This window comes from Callorhinus ursinus, unplaced genomic scaffold, assembly GCF_003265705.2.
Source record: "Callorhinus ursinus isolate GAN/ISIS: 27379988/994484 unplaced genomic scaffold, GSC_fseal_2.0 scaffold54, whole genome shotgun sequence".
NCBI lineage: Eukaryota > Metazoa > Chordata > Mammalia > Carnivora > Otariidae > Callorhinus > Callorhinus ursinus.
The window spans coordinates 3,615,188-3,634,077 of NW_027397116.1; the positions used below are offsets into that span (position 1 = coordinate 3,615,188).

At 39.0% G+C, this 18,890-nt stretch overlaps 1 protein-coding gene across 4 annotated transcripts in view; it reads right to left on the minus strand.

Annotated features, from left to right (window-relative positions):
* Positions 1-728: 728 nt before the first annotated feature.
* TMCO1 (transmembrane and coiled-coil domains 1) overlaps positions 729-18,890 on the minus strand; it is a 52,651-nt gene continuing 34,489 nt past the window's right edge. For 2 of the 4 annotated variants that reach the window (XR_012375634.1, XM_073884074.1), the window contains 2 exons: positions 15,465-15,591; positions 729-1,303 (listed from right to left, as the gene is read on the minus strand). Coding sequence is in view for 3 of the 4 variants with exons in the window: in XM_073884074.1 (XP_073740175.1) it covers positions 15,508-15,591 (84 nt within the window). In the remaining variant the exon portion in view is untranslated. The remainder of the gene's footprint in view (positions 1,304-15,464; positions 15,592-18,890) is intronic. The other 2 variants (XM_025892135.2, XM_025892133.2) reach the window with 1 other exon arrangement.

The window sequence follows — 18,890 nt, forward strand, 5'->3', positions numbered from 1 at the left end:
TCCTTAAAAATTCATAATTATCTTGGATTCTGTAGCTCTGAAAATACTGCCTCCCAGTTTTGCCCCCAATCTTATGGTTTAGCTGTACATAAAATTCTAGGCTGATAATTATTTTCCTCAGCTTTGAAGATATTATCCCACTGTCTTCTGGATTTTATGCCATTGAGAAATTTGCTATGTTTCACAGTTGTTACTTTGCAAATAACATGTCTTCTCTCATTGGAAGAACACATGCATCTAAGGAGACTACTGATCAATGTATGTATTTGTTACTAGAGTACCACTTCATACAAGATTTCCAATTTCAGGGATTAGGCAGGGGAAGTTCAAGATAAAAGCATCCCGTCATCCTTTACAAAGGGACACGGCAGGAACTAAAGGCCACTGTGACCAAAAGGAAGCTCTGCAAGACTTCCTACCTCTAACTATGACCTTGCCTCCAGGGGACGACTAAGAGTGCCTCGCCAAGAATCCCGTAAGTCACCGAAGGGTTCAAAGGGATGCCAAGGGCCCTCATTTTTATACTTCCATGAGTTACTTCTCTCCTTTCCTCTCATGCTTTCCATTTCTTATAATAGGACAACTCTATATTCTGAGCTTATAAGGCAAGTACAATAAAATAGTACATTTAAAACTTTGAGTTTAGCCCTTCCTGGCCAATGTTTATGTTCAGATTATTAAAAACATGTATCTAGGAATATGGTACAAAACAGATCTCACCTTGTAGATGAAATAGCTAAAATTTTGGCGTCTTTATTGATCCTGGGTCATATATTTGGCTTGGAAACAATGTACAACAAATAGTTCCAATTAAGATATCACAAACTAAATTTTTCTTCCAGATCTCTAAATGCTCATGTAGAGCCAACTTCCATGGCACACAGCACAGACTTAAGAGTCAGGCCCACAGAAAATATCCATGTAAGCCAAAGAAGAAAGATGCTATTTGCTTCTCATTACATAAACAATGCCTGAACTTATCTAACCAACAAACTTATTTTTCTAAAAATTTATCTGTGACTGAAAGTACTATTGTGTTTGCTGGGTGCCATTCTCATTTGAATCATACCCAAAAAGTCTAGAAATAACTCAGCACTAGAAAGTGGCCCAAGTGCTAAGGCTGTCTATGGCTCTTGCTACAAAATAGATGCCAGTCTAATTTGAAGGTTTAAAAAGAATGACAGGAATTACAGAGTTCTTGATTTCAAGAGAACTTCCCAGAAGGAGGTGGAGGACCAAGAAATCCACCTGCCTGCTTGGTGGCAGCTCGTGAAGGGGCAAGACCAAGAATCTTCTGGATGTTCTGTGAAGAAAACAGAATTAAAATTGGGTTTTAATATGAGATAAACAGAAGAGTGTTAACATAGATCCCATATGAAGAGAAGGCATATAAATTAAAAGTACCATTATGACCTAAAATAGGACAATTACTACCGTGTTACTTTTTAAAAGGCTACAACACAATGGAGGTCATAAGACAGTAAAAGCCCTCTCACCTAATGCGACCTTGGTCCACAACCAACAGAAGCTGATTTTTTCAAGTGGAGAATCATTAAAAGAGGTAATCTTTTATTTCAACACAAAGCATATAAAGTATATTCATTAGCTGTTTCTTACAGCAAGGCCTTTTCTCTCAATATGGATCATCAGCTGGATTTAGTCATTACTGCACCATCTAAAGCTGAAACTGAAATACTCAGTTTCAGTTTTTTCAGTGGTAAGGGATCTTAGGTTCCTGCAAAGCAATTTGAGTCCAGAATCCTCCTAGATTTCTAGCACCTCCCCTCATCTTTTCACTTGTCTCATTATATCCAATTCAGCCGTTTTTAAAAAAAATTCACCTTCATTAAAGTAGTTCTCATAAAAATCACTTTTTATATTCGTATTTTATTACTTACTATAACATTAAATTACATAAATACACCAACAAGTAAAACCAGAATAAACAGTTTTAGGATAAATACAGGCTCTTGAATAGCAATGACTCAGCTGGTAGGAACAGACAGGTGTGGGCATACCACAGAGCAAACCATGAATGGAAGAGTATGATGAGGGGGTTAAATGCTATGCCTTTCTAAAGAGGGAAGTGAGAGGGTTTGTGAATGTGGAGAGCTTCAGTTAAAGGTCAGGTGTTAAGATTTTGTACAGCATTCATAAGAGGGAAAAATCCTTAAAGATTATCTACTTTCTCTTGCTCAATTCTTTCATTTTGTATTTGAGGAATTCCAATGAAAACTTGGAAAAGTGTGATGGTTTGTCCAAAATTACAAAGTTAAATGAAGAGCAAAGTTAGAATTAAAACCCATGTGTTTTGATTCATAATCGGATGGACGCTCTTATACAGTACTTCCTATGTTAAAGCTCTGGTCTTCAGAACACACTCTAGCCCATTGGTAGGCAGATGAGCATGCGCACACTCACTCAGTAGTTACTGAGCACCCACTATACATAACGCACCATGACAATACCCATATCCAGCCTTCTCTGAAGTGTATACAATCCTTCAGTCCCTCATCACTGGGAATGAGGACTGCTACAGATTTGAGTGTTTATACTTCTGATATAGCACACTGTCAGAATATAACAGAATATATAAAAATGAAGATACAACTTTAAGAACTCATTCAAATTATATTTATCACAAAAACTTCATTCATTCATTTATCCATCCACTCACACACTCACAATACTGCAGCTTGTGCTTTCTTTTTTTTTTTAATTAACATATAATGTATTATTTGTTTCAGGGGTACAGGTCTGTGATTCCTCAGTCTTATATAATACCCAGTGCTCATGACAACACATACCCTCCCCAATGTCCATCACCCAGTTACCCCATCCCCCCAGCCCCCTTGTGCTTTACTTTAAAAAGAAATCTGGGAAGAAGCTAAGAAAAAAAAAATCAATCATTAGATCAGGCTGCTTCTCCTTAGTAAAGCTGGAGAATGTATTACTTTTATAACAAAAATAACTCCTTCATGCCTACTTCTAAAAAGGTGTACAAAACAATAAGACCAAATGATATGTCATTAATTTCCCATTTCTTTTATTTAATCAGTAAGTCTTTACTGACCACCTACAATATATCTAGCATTAAGCAAGGCACTGTGGGAAATGACTTTAAAGATAAAATTTGAACGAATAAGACATTACAGAATTAGCTGCAGATAAACACATTTGTCTAGTTAACAAACACAATAATACAGTCTAGACAAAATATACTAGACATCCTTGATCAGTTATTCTGTAGAGACAGGGGCCAATTAAGTGAGTCCTTACCATTTTAGAAACAAAGACTAGTGTAAAACCTCTGCTGCCCTTTAAATTACAGATTTACTGCAATTTAAAGAAACAACTCAAAGGAAAATAGGAAATATTTTGAAGGGTAGACTGTTGACGTCTTATTTATGAAATAAAAGCATCTAAATGACTACTGGACACAAGTCCAGTGCTCTAGATGGGGAAGAGCTCAAACAGCAACAAAAACGTTAAAACAGACACACTTTATTGGCAAGGCTGAAGTTCATGGAAATCCGGGCAGCTCTATACTTTGTTCTCCTGTGGCTCTTGTCACAGGCTTCCTTTGGGAACACTAAATTTATCAATGTTACATTACTCAAGTATTTGTATTTTACTATAAATGCTTTCTATTTACTACACGCAATCTTATCCTTTAGTGAAATTCTAAACAATCTGTTTAAATTCCTATAGTTTCACAAATGAACCCAGGGCTTTTGATGGTTTTCTTAGATAAAATTTTCTCTGCTTCCCTGTCCGTGAAGTCTTTTTGGTGTAGGAGCTAACTGATGCTCTCAAGATGCAAAAAAGATGGGTAAGAAAGAAGAAAGAAGAGGTCACCATTCTCTCTCCACAGCAGTAATACCATCCAACATTTCTATGCACCTTAAAGTTTACAAATCTTTCTAAGGACTAGATGCCAGTCCTCAGTTATCCTTGCTTTGGAAATGAGGAAGTTGAGACAGAGAGGTTACAAGTCAGGACGTGAACTGACATACAATTCAAAGTACAGCTTTCCTCTATTAAACCACTCTCGAAGAGATCATTATCTTAGTAATAAAAAAGATCTTGTGGCAGTCCTGACCTATAAATACATTGTGTTATGAGACTATGTATGAGCACATGAGTATGTTACATTGTTAAGTAAATAAATGCAGGGGTGCCTGACTGCACCTGACTGAGCCAGTGAAGCGTCCGCCTTTGGTTCAGGTCATGATCTTGGGGTCCTGGGATCGAGCCCTGCATCAGGCTCCCTGCTCAGTGGAGAGTCTGCTTCTTCCTCTGCCCCGCCTACCCCTGCTCATGCTCTCTCTCTCTCTCTCTTAAATAAAATCTTTTAAAAAAAGTAAATAAACACATATAAATTCAAACCCACAAAATGTACAACACCCAGAGTGAACCCTAAAATCAATTATGGACTCTGGGTGACAATGAAGCGTCACTGTAAGTTCACTGACTAGAACAAATGCAGCACTCTGGTGCTGGGGGTGTGGCTGGGGAGACTGCACACATGAGGTGGCAGGGACGAGATGGGAAATCTCTGTACCTTCTGCTCAAGTTTGTGGGGAACCTAAAATTGCTCTAAAAAATAGTCTATACAAAATGCATATAAAAACTGTAAAGAGGGCGCCTGGGTAGCTCAGTCGTTAAGCGTCTGCCTTCGGCTCAGGTCATGATCGCAGGATCTGGGGATCGAGCCCCGCATCAAGGTTCCCTGCTCCGTGGGAAGCCTGCTTCTCCCTCTCCCACTCCCCCTGCTTGTGTTCCCTCTCTCGCTGTGTCTCTCTCTCTGTCAAATAAATAAATAAAATCTTAAAAATAAAAAAAACTGTAAAGATATATAAAAAATAAGTTTATATATCCTTTTCTCATTCCTTGTCTCCAACTTTTTGAAATATTGCTAAACAGGATAATTTATTTAAAAAAATTTTTTTAAAGATTTTACTTATTTGTCAAAGAGAGGGGAGCGGCAGGCAGAGGGAGAAGCAGACTCCCCGCTGAGCAGGGAGCCCAATGCGGGGCTTGATCCCAGAACCCTGGGATCATGACCTGAGCTGAAGGCAGATGTTCAACTGACTGAGCCACCAAGGCGCCCCTGTTTTTAAAATTTTTTTTAAAGATTTTATTTATTTGAGAGCAAGAGAACGAGCAAGCACAAGCAGGGCAGGTAGCAGAGGGAGAGGGAGGAGACTCTCCACTGAGCATGGAGTCTGACACAGAGCTCAATCCCAGGACCCTGGGATCATGACTTGAGCTGAAGACAGATGCTTAACCAACTGAGCCACCTAGATGCCCCTAAACAGGATAATTTAAAATAAAGGCGAATATTTCTATGGGTGCTATCTCAAAGGGCTAGGCATTGTTCTAAGTACTTCACATGAATGTTCTCATTCAATCCTCACAACAGCTCAGTAAGGCAGGCTTGTTATCCTTACATGCAGATGAGGAAAAAGAGTCAACTGTCAGGGTGATTCAATAAATTCTTACTGAGCATGACACTATAGCAGATACTTTTGTATACGTATCTCCATTATGTCTTTCAACAACCTTATCCATTGAACTTGACCTGACTGCTTTCCTATAATCTCTTAATTTTCCTCCAATTTTTCAGGCCTTCTTAGTAAGATTTAGCTTAGAAATATGCATTTTGCTAAAAGAAAAAAAGCTTTTTTTTTTTTTCAAGATTTTATTGTTTTATTTAAAAGAAAAAGACAGGGAGAGAAAAAAAAAAGGCGGGGGGGGGGGGGGGGCATAGAGGGAGAGAGAGAAGCGGGCTTCCCGTGGAGCAGGGAGCCCAATGTGGAGCTGGATCCCAGGCTCCTGGGATCACGACCTGAGCCAAAGGCAGATGCCTAATGACTAAGCCACCCAGGCGTCCCAAGACAAAAGCTTTAATATATTATAAAGATGATATGAAAGAATACTTAATATACATGCAAAATACAGTAAGATTTGGTAAGTTTATAGAAAAATATAAAACAATTATTTTGAATTTCTGTCCAGTCCTGTGTAATAGGGTAACAACTAAGGAATGTATGTCAGAAGGGAAAACCAAAGGAAAAACATTTTCCCATAATCATGCCTTCAATTGGCAGGAAACCCAGAAAAATACCATTACAGGATTTGCGTTCCTTCCTCTTTGCAAAGGGTAAGAACCGGTGATCAAGAAAAGGAAGTTGTTGGTTGCTAACTGGATATTTTGGGAAGACACAGGTCACTAGCCATAAACACATTCTGCTAAATGTTATTCCTTAGTCATTTAACTAAAATAACTCAGCCATGGCAAGCCTTAGTTTATTCTTTGTTGGGTTTCTCTGGCACCAAACAACCAGCCTTCACTTCCAATTGATTATAATTTCTCATCAAGTTGCCGTAACATAATCTTTACTAGATCCATAAAGCTGTATGGAAATCCGATTCACCTCAGATGGCCCCACCCACCAACCCCAGGGTTTTCACATTCTAACTAAATTAGATGTTTTAGAGAATGATGTAGAGATGAAATATTTACTGACAACAATGGCAGTACCCTGGAGTACCTGAAACACTACTGGGTCAGCAATCAGAAGACTTGAGTCCCAGTACAGGCAGGCCAGGCAAAGCAGCAATAAGGCAGTCTTCTCACCTTACCGAATCTCAGTTGCCCAACCCCCGGAAAGAAGGGGGATCACTAGATCAATCACTCTCAACCCTTTAGGCCACAGAATCCTTTCTTTAAACAAAATCTCATGAAAAAACCCACTACAGAAAACAGATAAAATACTGTTAGGGACCTGAGGCCTCCTGCTGGGCCCTTCAAGCTTCTCATCAAGCACCTTCAAGAAGCCAAAGTCCCTGTGGCTCTAGCATTCTAGGATGTGACTATGTTCTAACAAATTATATTGCAGATTTCAACACATATTTTGCAAAGTGCAAATCAAAATTCTGAAAGGAACATGAGCACATCAAATCCGCACTAGAGTAATGCCACTTCCTTTGTAATGCTGATGAACTTTTCTGTCCTAGGTTGTCTAAAGGCCTTGCTTATAATAAAGGTCTTTTTTTTTTGAGGGGTGGGGGTATGTCAGGTGATCAAGTGACAATCCAAATCTCTCTCTCCTAACCATCTTTCCAGTAAAACTTCCCTTAGATCCCGTTTAGCCCTTTATCTGAGGATCAGTCAAAGAGAATGTTCTGAATTGTAGTTTAGCGCAGGAAGACAAGATGTACGTTTGTATATTATATATGTACTCACGTATGTATTTTTAATCCTATAACGAATGGTAGGATATGGCTGGTACAGAGTGGGGTATCTAAAACTCAGAATGAAACTTAAGTCTCACTGGTTTGAAAAACCAAAAGACAGGGATTTGGGTGACCACAGCAGCTTAAAACTGAGTGAGAGGGACGCCTGGGTGGCTCAGTTGGTTAAGCGTCTGCCTTTGGCTCAGGTCGTGACCCCGGTGCCCTGGGATGAAGTCCCGCATTGGGCTCCTTGCTCAGCAGGGAGCCTGCTTCTCCCTCTGCCTGCAGCTCCCCCTGCTTGTACCCTTGCTCACTCTTTTTTTTTTAAAGTGCATTTTCTTTTTTATTTATTTATTTATTTATTTATTCATTCATTCATTCATGAGAGACAGAGAGAGAGAGAGAGGCAGAGGGAGAAGCAGGCTCCCAAGGAGCAGGGAGCCCAATGTGGGACTCGATCCCAGGACTCTGGGATCGTGACCTGAGCTGAAGGCAGACGCTTAACCATCTGAGCCACCCAGGCGCCCAGCCTTGCTCACTCTTTCTTGCTCACTCTCTCTCGCCCACACTCTCTAACAAATAAATAGATAAAATCTTAAAAAAAAAAAAACTGAGTGAGAAACTCCTGGAAAACAGTTAACAGAGGAGAAGTTCACAACTACATTTAAACTCTGCCCAAATCTCTTAAACTATGCAAGTGTGAGACAGCTTTCAAGTAGCCCAGCTGATACTAAAATAACTGAGATTTCAGGTACTGCCTACAAGAAAGGAGACAGAGTATAGAGTTTGAGTGCCGAGTTAACTTTCTGCTTAACTAAAAAACTGAGCACTTTTCCAAAGAATAACAGACACCTATCATAACAATGTCCAAGATACAATCCAAAATAATTAGATATACCAACAAACAAGAAACTTGACCCATACTTAAGAAAGCAGGCAACAGAGTCCAATCTTCAGATTATTTAAATGTTGCAATCAGTAGATAAGGTTTGTATTTTAAAGCAGCTAAATAGGGGCACCCGGGTGGCTCAGTCAGTTAAGTGTCCGACTCTTGGTTTCGCTCAGGTCATCATCTCAGGGTCATGTGATCGAGCCCCACATCAGGCTCCGTGCTCAGCGCAGAGTCTGCTTGAGATTCTCTCTCTTCTTTGCCCTCTGCTCCTTCCCACCCCCTGCTCTCAAGTGCTGTCTCTCTCTCTCTCTCAAATAAATAAAAATCTTAAAAAAAAATAAAGCAGCTAAATAACTATGCCAAAGGGCATAAAGTATGTTCATAATAAACTAAGAAATAGGAAATCTCAGCAAGGAAAAATGATACCAAAAAAAGAACCGAATGGAAATTCTGGAACTAAAAAATATATCAAAATTTAAAAATCATTGTGTGCACTTAAGGTTAACTCAGATGAGGGATGACAGAGAAGTCAGTAAACTAAACACAGATTAACAGAAACTATCCTATCTAAAGAACAGAGAGGAAAAGATTTTTAAAAATTAAACAGAGCTTCAGGGTCCTCTTAGACAATACTGAAAAGATAGACATATAAGAAACTGGAATCAGAAAAGAAGACAGAAGGAATGGGCAGGAAAAAAACTCTAGCAGCATTTAAAAAAAATTTAATACCCTAGGCATATCCAGCCAAACTGCTGAAAACCAAACTTAAAGAAAAAAAAAAAAATCTAAAAGCAGCCAGAGAAAAGTGACACATTATCTATAGGGATACAAAGATATGAAAGACTTCTCATCAAAAACAATGGAGGCCAGAAGATAGTGGAAAGGCATTTTAAAATGCTGAAAGGAGGGTGCCTGGGTGGCTCAGTTGTTAAGTGTCTGCCTTCAGCTCAGGTCATGATCCCAGGGTCCTGGGATCGAGTCCTGCTTCTCCCTCTCTCACTCCCCCTGCTTGTGCTCCTGCTCTCACTCTCTCTCTCTCTGTCAAATAAATAAATAAAATCTTAAAAAAATAAATAAAATAAAATGCTGAAACGAGGGGCGCCTGGGTGGCTCAGTCGTTAAGCGTCTGCCTTCAGCTCAGGTCATGGTCCCAGGGTCCTGGGATCGAGCCCCGCATCGGGCTCTCTGCTCGGCGGGGAGCCTGCTTCTCCTCTCCCTCTGCCTGCCCCTCTGTCTGCTGCTCTGCCTACTTGTGCTCTATCAAATAAATAAAATCTTAAAAAAAAATGCTCTAAGATTGGAAAAGCCCTACTCATCTTACAAGATACAACTAAAATGGCCCCTTTGTATAAAATTTTAGTTTCATTCCTTAGCCATTTTGCTTCCATAGCATGTTTTTTTTTTCCTGATACCATTTTGTACATGCACACACATACCAAGGGCATCAATCATACTCTACTATTACTTACGGGTCTGTCTTTCCACACAGATTATGAATTTCATAAAGGTAGAAACCATTGCTTTTTACCCTGTACTCTCAGCATCAAAGAAGAATTCCTGGCATTGTATAAAGACTTGAATCACTCTTCAGCAATGACAGGCAATATTCTAAATAAAGCCTTGAACTCATGCACTGAAACAATTCACAAAGAGATCAGGTTAAGGTAATGTCGAATAATCTGTTCTTCTCACTTACTAGTTAAGCTATCACTTTCCGAACCACCTGCATTCTCTAACTGATTTGAAGCTAAGTACTAAAAATGAAAACACTCTGCTTGTAGATGAGCTATACTGACATTAATGAACTAAGCTCTAAGTCTTAAATCAAGTAACACATGTTAATGATGAGGAACAGGGGATGGCAGGCATTTGATCTGCTCATTTTGACGGCTTTAAATATACTGACATGACATAATTAGAACCTGCTTTTATACATACACAAGGCACATCAAAATTCTTTGCCTTAAGAAAGCCAAGAGTGAAAAAAAATAAAAATTTATTTTTACCACTCTCCTGAGCACATATATCTGTTCAAAGAGACAATGACAAATTCTCACGATACTTTTTCAGATACAGTCATACATACATAAAGTTATATGTTAAGATATGGGTGAAGAAAGAAAAAAAAATAAAACTCTTCCATTCTTCCTCAGAACTTTTCTGGTTCTGAGGAAGAATGGAAAAGTTTTATTTTTTTTTTCTTTTTGCTTTCAAAAGAAAGAGAATTCCATTCATAGGTTTTACAGTTCTATAAATTCATAAGAATAAGCCAGTTTCCCCTTAGCTGTTTACCAGGTAAGTTTATTTGGGTTTTTACTGAGATTTAGAGTACTTTTTATAGAGGAGATCGCCATTTACACAATCTATTACTAATTCATAAGAAGAAGAAAATAAAAAAAAGCAAGTATTTTAATTTTGGGAATTAAGGAAATTTCCTTCTATTCTTGAATTCCGTCACTACCCTGGACTAACTTAACACCCCTGCTGGAAGCTGGCCGACCTACCATTTCCGCTGCTGCAAATTCACACAAAAGAAATAGTTGGTGGTGTGAAGGTCAAGGCAGCTAATCATTTAATCACTAAGCACTAAGGAATTTTAAAAAAGGAGAAAGATAAAATGAGAAAAGGTAATTAGATTTATTTTCAGTTAATGACGTATCACCCTGTTTCAATCTATAAAAAGCAACTTTATCCTATCTTGGACTGGGGAACAAATATTAATTTTATTTATTTTTTATTTTATTTTATTGTTAGTCACCCTACAGTACATAATTAGTTTTTGATACCCCAGAGGAGGGGGCACTAATAGATCTTTTAAAAAAATGTGATCCTAAGAACTGCTAACATTCTGTGTCACTGTCTTCTGATTATCATAACATGGTGAGGTTGTCCACCAACCCCCTTTCACCTTTGTGAAAACTGAGACTCAGAGAGACTCCAAGAGGTTGACATTCCCAAGGATACTTAGCCAATAAAGTAGCAACAAGATTCAAACACTGGTGTTTTACCCCAAACACTGTATCTCCTCAACCTTCCAATGCATTCCTCCTCTCTCCCCATCACTTTAAAGTTTCTGAAGTAGGGCACCTGGGTGGCTCAGTCGTTAAGCTTCTGCCTTTGGCTCAGGTCTTGATCCCAGGGTCCTGGGATTGAGCCCCACATCGGGCTTTCTGCTCAGCAGGAAGCCTGCTTCTCCCTCTCTCACTCCCCCTGCTTGTGTTCCCTCTCGCTGTCTCTGTCAAATAAATAAATAAAATCTTAAAAAAAAAAAGTTTCTGAAGTAGGAATGTGTCTTAAAATCTATTACATGATCAGTATAGCATTATTTTTGCTTTCCCTTGAAACCTCTTAAGGCAATGGTGAATCATTTAATTAATAACATCCTAGCATGGGAAAAAATATGTACAAGATGAAAACCGGATTCACAAATACTTACGTGAACCAGTAATACGTCATAAAATTGTGTTAGTTTAGGTTCAAAGTTCAACCTCGGTTTCATCTGCTTCTACTCTGAATGACTAATATAATAGAAATAATTTTAGGGGCACCTGGGTGGTTCAGCTGGTTAAGTGCCTGCCTTCGGCTCAGGTCATGATCCTGGAGTCCCAGGATTGAGCCCCATGTCTGGCTCCCTGCTCAGTGGGGAGTCTGCTTCTCCCTCGTCCTCTGCCCCTCCCCCTGCTCCTTCTCTCTCTGTCTCTCTCTCACTCACTCTCTCAAATAAGTAAATAAAAAATTAAAAAAAATTAATTTTAAATGTTTTTTTTTTTAAAGATTTTATTTACTTATTTGAGAGAGAGAGATACAGCCAGAGAAGGAACACAAGCAGGGGGAGTGGGAGAGGGAGAAGCAGGCTTCCCGCGGAGCAGGGAGCCCGATGTGGGGCTCGATCCCAGGACCCCGGGATCCTGACCTGAGCCGAAGGCAGACGCTTAACGATTGAGCCACCCAGGCGCCCCTAAATGTATTTCTATACCCTCATATTTGATAATGATTTTTTAAGTGAAGCTATTGGGAGAAAAAGTAACCTTTTAATTTCAAAAGAAACAAAGGTTCCATGAAGTCAAGGACCATAATTATGTGTCAGTTTTGTTTAAAACTGTATAATAAGCACCCAGCACAGAGCCTGATACCTGTCTGTGCTCAATTTTGTTGAGTGAATAAATGAACACTCTATCAAGGAATTATTACTAATGTGATAATGATCTCTTAAGGACGGGGGAAGATGACTGAAGCAGAGAGATGCCCTTAACTCATCCTAATATTATACCTCCATCATAATAAGGGGAGCATTATTGTCATGAAGGGAATAGAGCTAGTTGGTTTAATTACACCATCACTCATATTTAGTAAAGGAAGTGGATTCTGGTTAACACTGTAGAGATGTTGCTGACACATGTAAATATAGTCATAATGTTTCACAAATAAAAGACTTTAAAAACATAAATTCAGGGGGCGCCTGGGTGGCTCAGTTGTTAAGCATCTGCCTTCGGCTCAGGTCATGATCCCAGGGTCCTGGGATTGAGCCCACATTAGGCTCCCTCCTCGGCGGGAAGCCTGCTTCTTCCCTCTCCCACTCCCCCTGCTTGTGTTCCTGCTCTTGCTGTCTCTCTCTCTGTCAAATAAATAAATAAAATATTTTAAAAAATTAAAAAAAAAACAAACATAAATTCAGGAAACCAAGTGGTCAAAGTATCTAATCACTTTAGTAATTAAACTACTGACAGTTTCAAGGCACTAATAACAGAAATGTTTCTCATTCTCTTAGATGTTATACTCTAATTTACTATCAGAAGACTTCTCTGTTAAAACATGCAAGGCCACCCCCAATGCTAGAGGTAACCTGCATAAAATATACATGGTTTTTACATGTTTAGCATAAAAATTAACCCTGATCTAATGAAATTATGGTTTTATTCACTGAAACGAAAACATGAAAAATTATCCTTTAATACATGGTCTCAGGTTGGTGGTGAACTGAAGGCTTAAGATGAACAGTCGTGGGTAAAACGATGCAGTAGCTGTGAAACCAGCTGGGGAATCCTCAAAAAATTAAACATGGAATTGCAGCATGACCCAACAATTCTACTTCTGGGTATATACCCCAAAGAAGTGAAAGCAGGAACTCAAACAGACATTGATATACCATGCTCACAGTAGCATTACTCACAACGGGCAAAAAGTGGAAGCAGCCCAGGGTCCACTGACAGATGAATGGATAAACAAGATGGGGTCTACACATACAATGAGGTATTATTTGGCCTTAGAAAAGGAAGGAAATTCTGATACATGGTACAACATGGATGAACCCTGAAAACATTCTAGTCACAAAAGGACAAATATTATATGATTCTACTTACATGAAATCAAATCCACAAATATGAATGGCCAAATTTGCAGAGACAGAAAGTAGAATGGTGGTTGCCAGGGATTGAGGGGTAGGGGTAATGGAGAATCAGTGTAGGATTTTCAATGTAGGAAAATGAAAACGTTTTTTTTTTTAAATATTTTATTTATTTGACAGAGAGAGAGAGAGAGAGCGAGAGAGCAGGAACACAAGCAGGGGGAGTGGCTCGATCCCAGGACCCTGGGATCATGACCTGAGCCCAAGGCAGACGCTTAACAACTGAGCCACCCAGGTGCCCCAGATGAAAAAGTTTTAAGATGGATGGTGGTGACGGTTGTACAACAATGTAAATCTACTTAATGCCATAGAACTGTCCAGTTGAAAATGGTTAAATAGTAAATTTTATGTCTATTTTAACACAATAAATGAGAAAGATCAACAGCACTGGAATTACTGAATATAGGAAACCAGAAAGTAGCGTCTGGACCTAAGAGAGGATTAGCTGGAGGATTCTGCAGGAATTTGGCTACCGCAGGCAGTCACACTGGTTAAGTTTAACCCCTTGAGACTCTCAAGGCATGACATTTATAGTTTGGCCTACTCCTCCACATTTTTTACTCTAAGGGTTCAGATCACACTGCCTAGCCCACCCTATGACACTAGCACATTTCAAAAGATCTCTTATCTAAACAAGGTGTGAAGAAAGGAGGAGTGCCTCCACTCAAACACTTGTCACCGGGACTGAACAGACCTTCACATTTCAAAGGTGAATTTAGATAGGCACTCCAGACAAAATACTATTAGGCTATTGGCAGGGATTTGTGATATTCACATGGATACCAGATTCAAGACCAATCATTCACCTCACTGTATTCTTTTGACCTTTTGGCTTCTTAGTTTTTGGAAAAAAAAAAAAAAAAAGAAGTAGGCAAACTGTGATCTCAAATGAATCCATGTTTTTATGTTTTCCTTCCTAAAAATCACGTAATAGTTGGCAAAGTAGAAGAGAGCAAAGAAAAAATAAGGTACACCAGTATGAATTCCAAATAAGTTGGCTCATCATTTAAATGCAAAAAATGAAACCAAAAAAGTACTAATAGAAAACAAGGATGAATTTCCTTGTAACTTTGGAGTGCAGAAGAACTTTCTAACCATAATTCAAAATCCAAAAGCCATAAAAGACAAATTTGATCGAAAAAGAAAAAAAAATCCAACAAACAAAATTTTGTGTGGCAAATACCACTGTAAGTAAAACTGAAACACAAATGACAAACTGGAAAAATTATGTGCAACTTACAGCACCCAGAGAGGGCTTATCTCCTACATAGGAGCTAAAAATTCAGAAAAAGACCAACAACCCAACAGAGAAATAGGCAAAAGGCATACAAAGTCTCTTGCCACCAAAGGAAGAAAAGAGTCTATGAACAGCTCTTAGACAAACAGGGATGCTCAATCCAAAGTGCAAATGAAAGCTACAACGAGGTAGCAATTCTTATCTATCAGATGGGTAAAAACTCAAAAGCAATTTCTGTGGGTGAGGTTGGCAGAAACATGCATTTTCATACCTTGCTTTGGGAATAAAAAATGGTCTAACCCCAGTTTGCCAAGTTTATAAACTCCCATTTTGGTGTAGCACCTACTATTCGTGTAATATACACTTCTCAGGTGCATACTATGTATTATACATAGGTACATAGATACTTTAAGGTATACAGAAACAATTAAGAAATCACTACCTTGAAAGAGTTGGCGAGGAAAGGAGAAAATATAGATAAAAATAACAAGTAGACAAAAACAGAGAAACAAAGCTCCTATAATGAAGAATATGACCAATCATTATGGAAACTTGAATCATTCTATATTAGTTTCTCCATTACTCACTCCACTTTGAATCCCGAAACAAGCAAACAAAAACCCCCAATTCATTATGTTCTCTTAAAACTACTTTATGCCACAGTGTATATCTAAAACCAAGTGGCTTACTTCTTTGCCTAAGAATGGCCTCACTGGGGAAATCACAGTACGTCTATAATTTGAATTTCTGAAAGCCTCCTATTTTATGGCTGCTCACTTCACAGGCATCTTCACAAGTACCATGTAACCTAAGATCCTAAAAAGTAAATAAACAACAAAACAAAACATGGAAATAAAACAAGCATTTTAATTCAAAGACAGAAGCATATTTTTCATAGTAACACTTCAAATGCTAAGGTATGTCAGACTGGATAGAAGTTCATAATCCTCCAGTACATATGCTAACAACAATTAGCAAGGAACAGGTACAGAAACCATATGCAGCTAGTAAAATAAAAAATTATAAAAGTAGGTCACTTCGGTAATTTTTCTAAGACTTTTAATATATTAGAATACCTTGTTTAAAATTGGAGTAATAAAGTTAACCACCCAAGACGAGCACCACTCAGGATGCAGCAACAAGTTAGAACTCACCATTAATCTTGGGGAAGAAAACTATATAGCAAAAGAAAGAAATCTTTCAAATACAACACGGTTATGTTAGCTATGCAATACTATAGCTCTTCCGTATTTTTCTCTTATTAATATCAGTATATGGAATGGGACAAGTAGAAATAAAAATTATGAGTATGGGGGCGCCTAGGTGGCTAAGTTATTAAGCGTCTGCCTTCGGCTCAGGTCATGACCCCGGGGTCCTGGGATCGAGCCCCGCATCAGGCTCCCTGCTCAGCCAGAAGCCTACTTCTCCCTCTCCCACTCCCCCTGCTTGTGTTCCCTCTCTCGCTGTATCTCTCTCTGTCAAATAAATAAATAAAATCTTTAAAAAAAAAAATTACGAGTATGCATTCTTCCTGGCTCAAAATACACTGACTATATGCGTGTGTGTGGAGGGGGGAGGTTTGCTGCCCCTTTCCTCCCTTTCTCTGTACTCAGTAAGCAATTACTTTATTAAGCTGTGCCAGTCTAGGATCTACTGTTTCTATTTTAACTTTATAGCACATATTGTACACTATGGTTCTCAGGGGTTAGCATATCATGCTGGTCCACTGCCTGTTTTTATAAATAAAGGTTTATTGGAATACAGTCATACTCATTTCCACACTGTCTATGGCTGCTTTCATACTCTAATGGCAGAGCTGAGTAGTTACAACAGTCTCTGACTGAACCTTCAGGGATTAGCAAACTATGGCTGGACCCCTGCCCGGTTTTATAAATAAAGTTTTGCTGGAACACAGCCACACTCACTCATTTACATACTGTCTAGGACTGTTTTCATACTGTAATGGCAGAGTTGAGTAGTTACAACAGAGTGTATGGTCTGGTCTGAAAAGGAAATACAAAAATATTTACGATCCAGACCTTAACAAAAAATTTGCTGACCACCACGTAAATGAGTATTGCATTCCTGATAAAATTAACTGCTAAACAAATACCTCACCAGACTCTTTGAAATAACAGAAAGGAGTTTAAAGACCAGCTTGAGCTGAACTTTCTCAACGATCATTCTTAACATTTCTTTCATTTTAAAAACTCTATGGTTTCAGACAGTGATTTCTAGGTAGCAATGTCCAGGTACCAATGCAAATGGTGCATCTAAAATGACTACTGTGAGCCATCACACATAAAGTAGTAATATCTGAATGTAATTTAAAGTAGAATTGTTCTTAGTTGCTTAAAGTAGAATGTATACATCATTGTGTTTTATTAACATTTGGACAAAAGCTACAATTAAAAATTTCAGATTTAAATAATCAAATTTAAGAGCAATGTTCTGGAAATCAACCGGACCGCTGCTACACCAACAAAAGAGATCTATGTTGTCATTGTCTTGGTTTTCATGTTTAGATAGACTAAATAAAATGCTTCACTACAGAGACATTCTTGAAAGGTGTAGCACACACCTCAGCTACACAAGAACACAACTTCTGGTGGACACACCCACTCAGCTGCTCTGTAAACATCTCCAACCGCTCATCTTCTAACCAGCCTACTCTTCGTTCCTCTCTTCCTCCCCTCTTCCTGAGACGAGTCTCCATTTGGTCACCAAAGCCACACCTGGGCCTTGAGTTAGTTTCTCCTTTCTCCTGCTTTACCTCCCTGTACGTCTCAACTTTGCCCCCTCTTTTTCATCCCTCTCATCATAGCAATAGTTCAGAACATAATGATTTTTTGCTAGACAATTCAGATAGTCTTCTGGTATTTTTCTCCACCTTATCAGGCTCCTCTCTCACATCTATCCTTCAGAAAGCAGTTAAGTGTCAGAAAATGATGCCAGGAAGTCCTGAGACCTGGCTGCATTTAATCTACAAAAGGAGGAGGTGGGAGGCAGCCAGACAGAAGGAAGAGCATTCACAAAAAGTCAATCTGGGTGAGTGGGACATGGAATCTGTCAGGCAAGTCAGAATGGCTGGAGTGTTGGATGAGAGATGAGGTGGGGAAAACATTAAGCAGTAAGATCATGAAGATCTTTGCAAGCTTCAAACCATAATTCCATTTCCTACTTATTCTCACATGCCAGGCCAACCAAAAAATCTGCTGCCGTTGACAGTATTCAGAAGAAGAAGAAATACAAGTCTCATGTGCCAACTTCCCCATGGCAATGCCTGCTGAACGGCAGTGTGTTCAAAGCTGAAATATAAAAAGTTCTTAAGCCAGAGACTTTAATTAACCCTTCTCACTTTTTAAAGTCCCATTTCAAAAACTACTTCATTCTCTAAACCTTTCTGCCTGAATCTACCCCCACTAATCAAATGTTAGGTTTCTCTCTGGGCTCTTTCAACCATCTATACTTCTGTCTTGGCTCTCACTGTTTTTCATTATGAATGTGTGATAATCGTGGTGGCCAAATGTAAATTCTGTAACACAGACTTGAGTATCTCAACTGTGAATAACCTAAAATCATCAAATTATTACATTTATTTGTGTTCCTGAAGTGCCAAAAGGCACTGGAGTATAATAGAGAAGAAATGATACTGGGGCGCCTGGGTGGCTCAGTAGGTAAAGCATCTGCCTTCGGCTCAGGTCATAATCTCAGGGTCCTGGGATTGAGCCCCATGTCGGGCTCTCTGCTCAGTGGGGAGCTGCTTCTCCCTCTAATTCTCCTCTGTGCTCTCCCTCCCTCTCTCTCTCTCTCTCAAATAAATAAAATCTTAAAAAAAAAAAGGAAAAGAAAAAAAGAAATGATACTGAGAAGACCAAACCCGTTCTTCACTTTTGTTTCTTTAGATGGTTGTAATGAAGAAGGAACCTAAGAGCTCTAAAAATGGGATATGGAAACCATGTTTGGTTTTATGGCTACTTCTCACCCCAATGGATCAGTAATCTAGACCTATACACATTTAAAACAGCTTTAGAGGTTAGGTTGGTTAAGCGTCTGCCTTCAGCTTAGGTTGTGATCCCAGGTTCCTGGGATCGGCCCCGTGTAGGGCTCTCTGC